At 39.9% G+C, this 14483-nt stretch overlaps 1 protein-coding gene across 1 annotated transcript in view; it reads left to right on the top strand.

Moving 5' to 3' along the window:
* The first annotated feature begins 438 nt into the window (after positions 1-438).
* The window catches only part of MTRF1 (mitochondrial translational release factor 1), a 48305-nt gene continuing 34260 nt past the window's right edge, over positions 439-14483 (top strand). Inside the window, exons 1-5 of the mRNA XM_006837606.1 lie at positions 439-529; positions 3411-3836; positions 8817-8908; positions 11725-11806; positions 12739-12846. Coding sequence (XP_006837669.1) covers positions 3419-3836; positions 8817-8908; positions 11725-11806; positions 12739-12846 — 700 coding nt within the window. The 5' untranslated portion in view covers positions 439-529; positions 3411-3418. The remainder of the gene's footprint in view (positions 530-3410; positions 3837-8816; positions 8909-11724; positions 11807-12738; positions 12847-14483) is intronic.

The following is a 14483-nucleotide window of genomic DNA, read 5'->3' as shown; positions in this document are numbered from 1 at the left end:
ATGGGCTATTTCACGTAGTGTAACTCTTGATCTCTGAACTATGGAGAACTTCTCTTCTATGCTATAACCTGAACTATGGAGAACTTTTCTTCTCTGCTTACAGGTAGCAGTTGAAACCAAAGTACCATCTTTTGCAGTGCGGGGAGCGCTGGGGACGCCTGGCGGGGAATAAACTACAGCTCCCAGAATTCCTAGTGGCGGCCTCTAGGAGTTATTTTACCCCTTCCCCACCACGTTCTGGGCGCCTGCTTGGAATTATGCGGCATGTGGTTGTCTCCTGAAAAAAAATTTTTAAATAGGGTTTTTGTTGTTTTATTTTTCTGTTAACATAACGACAAATTCTCTGAGCATTGGTTGAGTCGGAGGAGGAGCCGGTAGTTAGTGTCACTCAATCCCTCTGCCCCCTCCCCCGCATCCTGAATGAACCAGGAAGTGAAAGTTATCCTGGGTCTGTCGGGCTGAAATATAGAGAGCCACAGAAGGTTCCGTTTCAGTAAGAAAATCTAACGTCCTTTCTTCGTTTTCTTAGGTACAGTTCTATCTTGATCTTAAAAGGGGTTTTACCTTTTCTCAGTTTTATTCCTGTTGTCTAATCAGTCCCTTATCCTGGAATCATTCCGTGTGTTTACACGCGCTGCTTCTGTTACTATGGTGGGAGATGGGGAAGACTTGCCAGTCTCAAGTCTAGATAACCATGGAAACATTTACTTTTAACTTGGAGATTCTTGACCTTGAAAGTCACTCATTCTACTATGGAACTTTTAGCTAGACGTATGCTAATGAAAAATCTGTATGCCATACATTTATTTTGTCCATTCTCAAATACCTACACCTCCTCAGAGGCTGGAAACCAAGGCAGTGTAAGATTTAATGGATACTGGGAGTTGGAGCAAGGAGACTTAGTGGCGTTTTCGTTGTCGGTTAGGCGTTGGGCTGTTAGCTGCAAGGTCGGTGGTTCAAACCATCCAGACTCTTGAGTGGGAGGAAGATGAGGCTGCCTGTTTGTGGTGCTGAAGGATAAGCACCGGACTGCTAACTTCAAGGTCGACAGTTCAAACCCACCAGCCACTGCTTGTAAACTTTACAGAGTCGCCATGATTCGAAATCGACTTGAGAGCACATTAACAAGTGCTGGAATCACTTAACAAGAGTTAGAATCAAATGGAAGGCAATGGGTTTGGATTTGGAGTGAGTGGCGGTGGTTTCCAAAGAGCTGCTGGTATATTTGTATCGCGGAGCTCGTGGGTCAGCTGTCCAGTACTGATCCTACAGCACCACACCAGGACTTTGCAAACTGTGAGCATTTTAGAAACCTCCTGAGTGTTTTGTTTCCTAGGAGATACTGCTAAGTTGTTGTTAGTATGTGCCACTGAGTCAGTTCTAACTCATAGCTACCCTGTGTAGGGTTTTCAAGGAGCGGCCGGTGGGTTTGAACTGCTGACCTTGCAGTTGGTAGCTCAGTTCTTATCCTACAACACCACGACATTACTTATAATAATAAAATGAATTAATAAGTGAATGTAAATCCTACATACAGGGTACATTGGAGACATTAAATGTTGATTCTAGTATATTTGACCCTTATTTAAACTTTTTGAACATTGCATTATAGAGGCAAAGCAATTTCCTTAGAACATTTTTTTCTTTTTTCTTTCTTATTCTACAAGACCATATTTTAGTTAGCTTTTGATTATCTCTGTTGGAGGGGAAGAGAACCGATAACTGTTGTACACAGCCAATTTCACTTAAAATAATTTCTTACCTTCCCCCCCCCACCCCAGTTTATAAAAGTAAGAGGTGCTCTATGTGTGGGAGTCTTGAAAAACACTGAAAAATAAATCCAGCAAAATGTATCCATAATGACACAACATAGAGATAACTTTATTAACAGTTGGCATGTTTCTTTGTTAAATTTTCTTAATCAATACTGTGTGTACCCTTTAAGGATCCCTGGTGGCACAGTTGGTTAAGCATTGAGGTGCTAATCAAACCCACTAGTGCCCAGAGGAAGAAAGACGTGGCAGTCTGCTTCCATAAAGATTTACAGCCTCAGAAATTCTATGGAGCAGTTCTACTCTGTCTTGTAGGAGTACTATGAATGGGAATCAACTGAACAATTTGTTGTTGTTGTTAAGTGCTGTCGAGTTGGTTCCAAGCCATAGCGACCCTGTATAGGGTTTCTAAGGAGTGGCTGGTGAACTTGAACCCCTGACTTTGCACTCTAGCACATTAGCCAGCAGTGTAATCATATATATATATATATATGTTGTTGTTAAGTGCTGTTGAGTCAGTTCTGACTCATAGTGACCTTGTATAGGGTTTCTGAGGAGCAGCTGGTGGGTTTGAACTGCCGACCTTATAGCTCAAACTGACCTTGTAGTGCAGAACATTATGCTGCAGGGCCTACCAGGACTTAAATATATATATTTAGAGAGAGAGAGAGAGCGAGAGAGAGAGAGCACTCTGGTAGCATAGTGGTTACGAATTGGACTGTTAACCTCAAGGTCAGCAGTTCTAAACTACCAGTTGTTCCGCGGGATAAAGATGAGGTGTTCTGCTCCCATAAAGATTTGCAGCCTCTATAACCCTGTGCAGGGTTACTATGAGTCGGAACCGACTCCATGGTACTTAACAACAACATATATATATGTTTAGTTTGTTGTACATAAGGGTCGTTATGAGTCAGTACCAACTCTTGATGGTACCTAACAATAACAAAATATACAATGTGTATACAATGTGTATATATACATATAAGGAGCTCTGGTAGCATAGTGGTTACGAATTGGGCTGTGAACCTTAAGGTCAGTGGTTTGAAACTACCAGCTGCTCTGCGGGAGAAAGATGAGGCTTTCTACTCCTGTAAAGATTTACACCCTTGGAAACCCTGTATAGGGTCGCTATGGGTCAGAGCCGACTCGACGGCACACAACAACAACAACATATATATATGTGTGTGTGTATATGTATATAAATTATATATATATACACACACATATGATAAGGAGCTCTGGTGTCTTAGTGGTTATGAATTGGGTTGCTAACTTCAAGGTCAGCAGTTTGAAACTACCAGCTGTTCTGCAGGAGAAAGATAAGGCGTTCTGCTCCTGTAAAGATTTACAGCCTCGGAAACCCTGTACAGGGTCGCTATGAGCCGTAACTGTCTCACGGCACACCACCACTATATATATATGATTTAAAAAAAAAAAAAAAAGGCAGCAGTGCTATTTCTATTTATTTTTATTTCTTAGGAGATTGAAGAAATATTTTTTGTGTGTGAATTGGTGAGTTTTGTGGCAGTTTGGGGAGTTAGGTGAGGTAGTGAACTGAATATGATTTCTTAAAGCTCCATCCAGCTCTATCATACCATAGGTATATAGATTTATCAGATTGTGTTCATTATGTTTCAGATGCTGAGATGAATCGTCATCTGTGTGTTTGGCTATTTAGACATCCTTCTCTTAATGGTTACCATCGGTGTCACATCTACCTTGATTTTCAACAATTTAGACATCTACACCTTGACACAAGAATGTGGATTCTTAGACAAAAGAAGAATTATGTCTTACGTTCTCTGTTAAATAAGAATTGGTCCAGAAGCTATTGTAATCGAAACACCAGGATGCTGCGGAACCATAGATCACTACAAAAATATATGGAGGACATTACCAAGGAGTGCCAAAAACTTGATCAGTGTTTGCAGCATGTTTCTGTGGATGAAGGTGATCGAAGGTCTTTGAGCCAAAGGCATGCCAAATTGCTACCACTAATAGCCATTTATCAAGAAATTCAGGAGGCCAAACAAGCAATTGAAGACTTAGAATCCATGTGTAAAAGTAGGTAAAAAATATTCACTACTCCCCAGCTATTGACCATCGCATTATTCAACATTTCGGTTTACAACCATAGTTAAAAATCTACTCTCCGACTATTTTGTACATTAATGACATAGGTCTGCCACAAACGCCAAGATGTGAGGCAAGAGTAACACTGGCTGTGATGGTTAAGTTATGTGTCAGCTTGGCTGGGCCATGATTTTCAGTGGTTTATCAGTTATGTAATGATGTAATATGTTCTGCAAATATGAAAGACACAGTCTAATAAAAAGAATGGTCACCCCATTCTTTTTACATAATGTCAAATTTCACACAACAATCTGGTCTTTGGAATTTAACCATGTTGATAAGTGAGGAGTGGGGGTATATGAATACAAGTACAGTATTGTCTTTTCAAGTTAAGTTTTATTGAACTCAGTTTTTGAAACATCTGCACATAATAAGCTGTATGCTTGAAAAGGATAGGACTCTGTATGTGTGTGACGTATTTTAACTATAACATCAACTACTCTGTGATTGAGCTCCTTGTTAATTGTTGTTCTTAAATGCCATCGAGTCAGTTCTGACTCATAGCTACCTTGTCTATGGTTTCCGAAGAGTGACTGGTGGGTTTGAACTGCTGACATTGTGGTTAGCAGTCCAGTTCTTATCCTACAGCATCACACTAGGATAAGTCTTTGTAGTGACTGCTGAAATGTTCTTAGGGTCTGTTAGACTCAATATTAACTTTTTCAGACCTTAAATGAGTATTAGCCTAGGTACCAGGAACTCAAAAATTTAGTTCCTGCCCTGCCAAAGGGCTTATACCATCTGAGAAACCATATATATTTTAATATTCATTTTTCTATGTTGTTTATCATGTGATTCATTCTCCATTAGAGGAAGGCAGAGGGTACTACAGAAGCAAACAGGACAAGTATTCAAACCAGTTCCTGGCTGTCCTCTGTAGAGGACATGTGACTGTGAGCTTTCAGTAGCACATCACCACAGGCCTGTCTTCTGAGGCCCCACTGGCTGAGGTGGAACCACCAACCTTTCACTTAGTAGTGAAGCCTCTCACCCAGGGACTCCATAAAAAGTTCCCAGTAAGAGTTAAATGTTGCAAATATGAAAGACACAGTCTAACAAAACTCTAATGAGTTCCTTAGGTGGAATCCTGAGCCCTATTCAGAACCTTCTGAGGTGGGACATTCCCATTAGAAAGATCAAGCAGAACAGCCTGGAACAGCCTAGAACAGCTAGTGACAGAATATACTTCTTTTTTTTTTTTTTTTTTGGCTTTAATTTCTTTCTGTCTGTTTGTTTTTAATGTCTTATTGTGAATTATGTGATAGTTTACAGGGGAGAACATTAGTCCTATCATGTATCATTTCATTGCCATGATTACAATCCCCTCCATGCATCATCAGACAACCAAAGGGTACACCCCGCAAGCCTGCCCCTCGTCTAGACCCAGACTCTCTGGGTCTAGAGTCCCCAGCCACTCCATCTCTCCATGTCATCATCTCTGCCTCTATCTCTGGCATCACTGTTTCTCTGGGTAGGGTTCCACACTCTGCTCTTCTCCCTTGATGGGCTCAGGGACCTCCTCTCCTGGACTATAAAGTCAATCACTCCCCTCCTTTTGCTACAAAACGTCTACCTTTACAATTCCAACTCTCATAATCAGTCCTGATAGCGATTATTCACTATTGTACCACAAGAGTCCTATTCCCATCTTCTTTCATCAATCCCACACAGACAGATTGGATACTACTTAGTAGAAATTCTACCTTCCTCTGTGCCCTCTGGATCTACGCTCTCTCTTGAAAGCTTATAAGTCAGTCACTTCTTGCCTTTGTCACCCACCTCCCCCGACTTTGGGTAGCCAATGTCCAAGTTGCCCATCCCTGTCTACCCTGTGTACTAAGGGGGTAGAATGATCTTCATTGTAAAGATTTGTTCCCTCTTTTGAGCTACTGCATCCATAGGTGTAGGTCAGCTTCATCAAATTGTATCAGATTACTCTTTTTTTCTGGAAGATACTTCTTGAAAGAATGAGCCACAGGAAAAATCCAAAACAAAAATAGCAGTCTGATAGGCTGCTACAAGAACGAGCAAGTTGTTCGCTGGGGACTCATCAAGGGGAGCAGTTAAGTCCCTTTAGGACAAACCCCCCTCCAAGACTGAAATTCAGAGGGAACACATGAGCAGGCATGTAAGCTTGCTGACGACCATGTTGGTTTACTGATGAGTGGAAGAGAGGGAAAGGCAGCAATGAAGAAATGGGCTAAGTTCAACCATGTTCCATAGACTTCTGTTGACCTGGAGATGAGAGAGAGAAGAGGAAGGGCTGGTTAGTCCAAAGTGTGGTGAGACCTGGGAACTCCTGAACACATGGATAAGGACATAGCCACAGAGGGCTAGAGCTGAGAGTGAAGTGTCCAGCTGATATGAAGTGAGGGGAGATGCACAAGAATGCCCAGACTTGCAAATAGTACCTATTTGACCTAGCCTTGATGGCTTGATGATCAGAATTCAACTAGAGGAAGATAAAAAAACAATTTTTGATAAAGGAAACAAGTGTAAGTTGCTACAGTTTGATGAACTTGACCTATACTTATGGATGTAATAACTCAGAATACCAATTGAGAGCGAAGGAGACTTCACATCAAGTATCAATGCTATCCCTTCTGTACACTGGGTAGATAGGGACGGGCAACCTAAAATGAGGGTGCTATAAAGGTACAAAGGGACTGGTTTACAAGTTTTCAAGAGAGATTTTAGTTTAAGAGTGTGCAGGGAAAGGTAGACTTCCCACTGAATAGTTTTCATCTTGTCTAGATGGGTCTGGTGAAAGGAGATGGGGATAAGATTCTTATGATTCAATAGTGAGTCATTGTTACCATGACTAATTGCAACTGTCACAACTGTAAAGGTAGAAGTTTTGTAACAAAAAGGGGGGAGTAGTTAATCTTTCAGTCCAGAAACAGAGGACCCTAGGATCATCAGGGGAGAAGAGCATGTACGGAATGTGGAACCCTATCCATACACGCAGTGACACCAGAGATGGAGGCAGAGATGAGGACATGGAGAGAGGGAGCAGCTGAAGACTCTAGACTCATGGAAAGAAAAAGACTTGAGTGCTGGTAGCCAGGAGGCAGGCTTGCAGAATATGCCCTTTGGTTGTTTAAATTATTATATATTACTGAGTGTTTTTGTGTACATCCCCCAGCCCCTCCAAAAATCAACAAAAGGAATAGAAACAAATACTATTGAATGATGATACACGAAAGAGATTGTAATCATTGCAATGAAACGATGAGTGTAAAACCGATGTTCTCCCATGTAAACTATCGCTCAATTCACAATAAAAACTTGGGGAAAAAAAGAGAGAGTCTTTTCTCTTTGACAATTGTGACTCCAGGAGTGAAGTTTTTGAGGGGCTAAGGGTGGTGCTGTAAGGAGCTCTGGTAGCGTAGTGGTTACGAATCGGGCTGCGAACCTTAAGGTCAGTGGTTCGAAACTACCAGCCGCTCCGCGGGAGAAAGATGAGGCTTTCTACTCCCGTAAGGATTTACACCCTCGGAAACCCTGTACAGGGTCGCTATGGGTCGGCTCCGACTCGAAGGCACTTAACAACAACAACAACAACAAGGGTGGTGCTGTGGGTTAATGCACCAGACTACGAAGCTGTCTGAACTGCGAGGTTGGTGGTTTTTCAAGCTCACCAGGTGCTCCTTGGAAACCCTATATAGGGTCGCCATGGATCGGAACAGCACTTCACAACAACAAGGGTGCTTAAAAAGATCATGTTTACTTTCTAATTTCTTCTCTACAATTATGGGGCATTACACATTTCTACCTCCGTTTGCAACCATCACAACTGGTAAATGAAGTATCTAGACATCTAAATCAGTGGAGTCAAAGGTGATGGAATCCACCAATGTTGTTGTTAAGTGCTGTCAAGTCGAATCCGACCCATAGAGACCCTGTACAGGGTTCCCGAGGCTATAAATCATTACAGGAGCAGAAAGCCTCATCTTTCTCCCATGGAACAGCTGGCAGTTTTGAACTGCTGACCTTAAGGTTCGCAGCCCAATTCGTAAACACTACACTACCAGAGTATCTTCCACCATACTTGGATACTAATTCATTGTTATCTTACTTGTTAGAAATCTATGATTTCATTTTTTGCTTTTGAAGTGATTGAAAAGAATTGTTGTTCCCATAAAGCAGAAGTTGCAAAGATGTGCTTTTTTTTTTGACACAAATGTTATTTTGTGAAAATGTGTACTGCAAATTTGGAGTCCTGGTTACATAATGGTTAATTGCTTAACTGCTAATTAAAATGTTGGTGATTTGAACTCCTCAGCTACTATTCTGGCAAAAGATGTGTCAGTCTCCTTCCATACAGATTTACAGCCTTAAAAAATCCTATGAGCAGTTCTGACCTGTCCTCTCAGGTCACTGTGAGTTGGAATTAACTCGATGGCAATGCATTTTATACTGTATATGACTATATAAAATTTAGGAGCTTTCCATTTTTCAGTGTTTTATTTTTGATTTTCTTGAAAGATTGATTGATGGCTAGAGGCATGCTAGACCCACATCACAGTGCACTGAGTAATAGCTGTCATCTTTAGACAGGATATGACCACTCCAATTTATTCCAAAACTTACCTTATTTAAGTTTATATTTTTAATGAAGCAGTTCAGTTTTGAACCTTTTGTTTGAATAATTACAGATTTCAGTGTTAAAGACATTCAGATCACCAGCTCCTACAGGCAAGGTCATATTGTCATTTTGAACCTCAATGTTTTGAATATGCTTAGTAAGTTCTTGTTAGTCAACATTCTTCAACTATTTTAACTGTTCTTTTTGCGTAATCCTTGGCCTTTACAAGAGAAATAAAATTTAGTGGGCAAGAACTAGTGGCTGTTTTGAAAGTTTCTTAGCACTTTTGAACTTTTACCATTATTTTTGTTTCTGGTTTTCAGGTCTGAATAAACAAGATGAAAAGCAATTACAAGAACTTGCACTAGAAGAAAGACAAACTATTGATCAGAAAATCAATATGTTATATAATGAGGTATGTTTTAGACGACAGCCTAATCTCAGTGGAGCTCTTCTGAAGGGACACTGTTCTTCCTAGACTATGCATTGTGCTGAAACTACTTTCCAGACACTAGCTTATTAAGTCTTTCTTCTCTGTAATGTGTATTTTTCTTGCTAAACTATGCTTTGATGCTCAGAATACTTTCTGGATACCAGCTTATTAAGCCTTTCAGCTATTAACCTAAAGGGTTGACTTTTAGAGCTACCCAGAGACCCCTGGGGAGATAGACTTTATAATCTGCTTCCAAAAGGTGGCAGCCATGAAAGCCTATGGAGCACAGTTGTTCTCTGCCACACATGGGGTGCCACAAAAATGGAATCAACTTACAACTGATTTTATTTTGAACGAATGATTAAACTAAGCTCAGTGCTGTAGATTGCTACCAAGTGAGTTGGAAGATACGGTAGTGTCAAAGAATAAAATTAAGTTCCTAAAAACTAAAAAGAATTCCAAATCTGAATTTGTTAACTTCCCAGGAAAGGAAACTCATACCAGTGAAAAAATTTAGTTCACAATTGGGAAAATAGTTGGGTTTTAAGCACTAGAAAGGACACAGTTAATGATAACTTTTTAAGATTGAAAATCTGTAGTCTGGATAGAATATAATGAAATTATAGGTGTAGACTCAGTTGTCTAAAACAAGTTTTTAGTTAGGTCTTGTAAGGTTCCGGACTTCTGGTGTGGCATTGTAGGATCAGCAATGACTGTGCAAATCACAAGATCGTCAGGTCAAACCTATCAGCTGCTCCTTAAAAACCCTATACAGGGTCGCTATGAATGGGAACCAACTCAATGGCACTTAACAACAACAACAAGTGTCTGAATCCACCCAGTGTGTCTTCAAGAGGAAGACCTGGCTTTTATAATGACTTCAGTCAAGAAAACCCTATGAGGAAGTTCTGGTCTGTCATACGGAATTTTTAGTGGTGGGATCTACTCCACGGCACCTGACAACAAGTAAGGGTCCAGTATACTAGTCTCTCAAGACTCATGATACTTTATTAACATCTGCTAGGATTACCAGCCATGTTGAAACTGAAAATTCACTTTTGTTACCTCCCAGACAAGTAAATGGAAAATTTTTCTTTTGATGATGGTTTCTTCTCCTTCTGGTTCAAAGTATGACTTTCTACACAAACAGTAGAGAACATGGTGCTGTATACCAGTTTGTCCTCCTCCTGTCTTTGGTCCTCCCCACTTAAGAAATCCAGGAGTGAAGGTTTTGAGGGGCTAAGCATGCCGAGGTAGAGTTGTCAGCTACTTTTATTCCTGATTTAACCAGCGTATCAAAGACAGAAGCAAGATGTCTGACCAGCATAATATTCACCACCACCAACTATGTAATTTTCAGTAGACATAGAGTATTTAGAAAAGGCAGTGGAGAGAGGCAGGGATTCCCTGGGCAGCACAGATGGTTAAGGACTCAGCTGCTAACCAGAAGGTTGGGAGTTTGAGTTTACCTAGAGGCATCTTGTAAGAAAGGCCTGATGATCTACCTGCGAAAAATCAGCTCTGAGAACCTGATGGAGCACAGTCCTATTCTGACATGCATGGGGTCACCATGAACTAGAATTAGCTTGAAGCAACAGGTTTGGTGTTTTTGGTTTTAGGGAGACACAAAATACGTAGGTGTTCTTAACTTTATTTGAAGGCCCTTTTAATAACAATAAAATCATTTTTCTTCCTAAGATAAAAGTACTTTCTTTGTTAGAAACCCCCTTTTTGTTGTCTGGGAATCTATTTGATCCTTAATCTTGGGCATCCTTAACACTTTTAAAACAAAGTACAGGCAAGGCACGGTACCTGCTGACATTCATGCCTTTCTGGCAGGAGAGAATAAACAGTTGTATTATTAAAAGTTTACTTTCCCCAAATGAAGACGTTCAAAGCTTTAAGTGAAAGAAGCTAGTGTTCACAAGTAATTATCAGTGGCAAAGTCTGAAGAAAACTGAATGGAACACTGTACTTTGATCTAAATTTCTGCAGTTAAGAAAATTAAGACAGTATGAGCACTGAAGAGCAAGTATATCCTGACAAGTGACTTCATTGTTAGCATGAATTAAGCAGTTATTTAAGATCTAATATTATACTTATTGCAGCATTTTAGGGCAGGACCTAAATTGGGATGCTATATAATTTTGTTGATTACTGATTTCTTAATGTTCTAGGATCGTTTATATATAAATAATAAATAACTTATTGTGGTTTGTCATCGAGTCGGTTCCCACTCATAGTGACACTGTATAGAGTTCCCGAGAACAGCTGGGGGGTTTGAACTGCCAGTCCAGTGCTGATACTACAGCACCACACCAGGGCTGAAGTAGTAAAAGTATACTATTTAATGATATAAGTAATAAGTGATAACACTGAAAAACCAAGCTCATTACACTTTTTACTCATAGTGACCTTGTAGGACAAAGTAGAACCTCTCCATAAGGTTTCCAAGGCTGTAATCTTATGGAGGACTTCTGGTGTGGTGCATTGTGGATCAGCACTGGACTGCAAATCACAAGGTCAACAGTTCAAACCCACCAGCTGCTCCTTGGAAACCCTATATAGGGGTCACTGTGAGTTGGAACCAATTTGACAGCACTTAACAACAACAACAGCAGTCTTTATGGAAACAGACTACCACACTTTCCTCTTATGAAATGTAAGGTGGATTTGAACCACTGACTTTTTTGTAAACAGACAAGCACTTTAATTACTGACCATCAGGCCTACTATTAAATAGTATAGCAAGGAAAATGTATATATCGATGTTATTTTTTTTTTGGTTTTGTTTTCAGCTTTTCCAGAGTTTAGTGCCAAAGGAGAAATACGACAAAAATGATGTGATTTTAGAGGTAACATCTGGAAGAACTACTGGAGGTCAGTAAAAAATTACTTTAAAAAAGAAATACTTTTAACTCATGGTATATGGAAGGGATTATAATCAATGTAATGAAACAAGTTATATGAATGGTTGAATGTGAAACTGATGATGTGCCATGTAAAGTTTCACTCAATCCACAATAAAAACCTTAAATTAAAATAAATAAATAAAATAAAAAGTTAACTTTTATTTTGAATGGCCCCTATCTATTTTTAAAAATTCATTTTATTGTTGTTGAGTATATATACAGCAACACCAAGTCAACCGATTCTACATGTACCCCTGAGTGACGTTTTTCAAGTAGAGCAGCCATTTTGCCCTCCTTTTCGGAGTTGTTCCTCTCCTATTAACATAAACTCACTGCTCCCAAAGGCTCCTAGTTAATCTTTCAAATTGCCATCACCTTAAAGACCATCATGGTCAAGGCAGACAGTTTTTACTAGTTAAGGTAAACAGACGTTTGATTTTAAGAAGACTTCAGAAGATAAATTTGGCTTAAGGTTTAAAGATTATCTCTGGATAAAATAGTTTCTTTTTTTTAATGACTTTCAAAGTACTTAAATTGTACCATGATCTGACATGTTTATCATTTTAAACACCCTTTCAATATGTTTAACTCAGAAAATAGTTACTCATTTCCAGAGAGCCTTTATCTACAGAAGGGAGCCCTGGTGACACTGTGGTTAAGTGCTCAACTGCTGATTGAAAAGTCAGCTGTTCGAATCCACCAGCTCCTCTGCAGGAAACAACATGTGACAGTCTGTTTCCGTAAAGACGTATGGGCTTGGAAGCCCTGTGGGGACTTCGGCTCTGTCCTGCAGAAAGCCACTCAGTGGCAGTAGGTTTGTTCTTTTTGGTTTTTTGCCTACAGATGATTCTCTTAAAAACTTGTGTCGACTGAATATTCTTTGTATTTCCTTTGTATTAGGTGATATTTGCCAACAATTTACCCTGGAAATATTTGACATGTACCAGAGTTATTCATGCTATAAGCACTGGAACTTTGAACTTCTGAATTATGCACCAGCTGATTATGGTAGGTGTATTGAGTATTTTATCACTAGAAAATGCTAAAAATTGTTTTACTTCAAATATTGCCCGAAATTATGAGTCCCATTTAAAACAACATTCCATCTGTGTTTATTAAGCACTGACATAGGCTCATCAGCCACAGAAGCTGATATAGGGCTCTTAACTGAGAAAAGAGAGTGGGAGGAAGGAAACATCCCTACTAGGAAGGAATATCTGAATTAGAAAAATGCACTGTAAAGGAGAGATAGATACCTTGTCTTGACAAGCATTGCTCTCTATTATTCAGAAAAAGAAGTACTACATTTCGCTTTAAAGAGCATCAGTTATGTGATACAGTCAGCAAGTATTATCAGTGGGTCTAAGTACCTAAATGATGTGTTAGATTTTCTGGGACTGCAGAAAAGGTTTGCCTTTATCCCCAAGAAGCTTTTGCTCTAATTGGAAATGATAAAACACATATTTTATCAATATCGGTAACAATAATCAACAGTGCAAATCCATTAAGCTTTTACTACAGGTAATTCTGATTTATGCTAGGTTCTACTCTGATGACTGTGTTGTAAATTGGTTCTGATGTAAGTCGAGCACCATTTGGCTGTTTTAGTTTTCATTATAATTGCCTTCTTTATAAATTTAATCTGTGAATAACTTAGTGAATATCTGCAAATGATAACATCATGAAATTCTGCATTGTTGATGATGTTATCATTTTCAGATATTCACTAACATATGCAATTCACTAATCATCATGCTGCATCACTGCCTCCATGAATAAACCCTTCTTTGCTACGAGACCAGAAGGACAAGATGGTGCCCAGCTACCAACACTGAACATTTTGATCAGAGTCCATAGAAGAATCCTGATCGAAAGGGGAAAATACGGAACAGAATTTCAGTTTCATGGACTCTAGACTTTCTGAAGCCATGAAGTGTGGATGAACTCTTTGTACTATTGTCCTAAGATAATCTTTAACCAAAACTCTTCCCTGAAGTCTTCTTAGAACCAAATAGTTGTTGTTATGTGCTATTGAGTCAGTTCCAACTTATCGCAACCCTGTATAGAGTTTCTAGTGAGCCGCTGGTAGGTTTGAACTGCTGACCTTGTGGTGCATAGTCCAGTGCTGATCCTACAGCGCCACACCAGGAATCCAGTCCTTCTTTCTTCTTCGCATTCTTTTAATCCATCTGTAAATTTTGTGTTTGGTTATACAGTGATACGCTGTAGTGGTAGAGAGTAGGGGTAACAATCCTAAATTGCAGACTATCAAAGTAGGGAAAGAGGGAGATAAAAAGCAGCAGGAGGGCCTAAGGTGTATTTGGTCTGGATTCTAAAGACTGGCCGGAGGACTATCAGTGAGAGCGGAGGGGAGGAACAGCCTGAACTGCAGCACAGTGGTGGGAAAGAGCGTGGTGTATGTGTAGGGGCAGTGAGGAGGCGGATTCACTCAGAGAATAGTAACAACAACAACAAAAATATTTGGGATAAGGCGCCCTGGTGGCACCGTGGTTAAAACTCTTGGCTGCTAGCCATAAGTTTGAGCTCAACAGCTGCCCCACGGGAGAAAGAAGTGGCAGTCTGCTTCCATCAGGGTTTACAGCCTTGGAGACCCTATGGGGGCAGTTCTTCTCTGTAGTGGTCCT

This window comes from Chrysochloris asiatica, unplaced genomic scaffold (assembly GCF_000296735.1).
Source record: "Chrysochloris asiatica unplaced genomic scaffold, ChrAsi1.0 scaffold00022, whole genome shotgun sequence".
Classification (NCBI taxonomy): domain Eukaryota; kingdom Metazoa; phylum Chordata; class Mammalia; order Afrosoricida; family Chrysochloridae; genus Chrysochloris; species Chrysochloris asiatica.
This window is presented reverse-complemented; position numbering and strand designations above follow the sequence as displayed.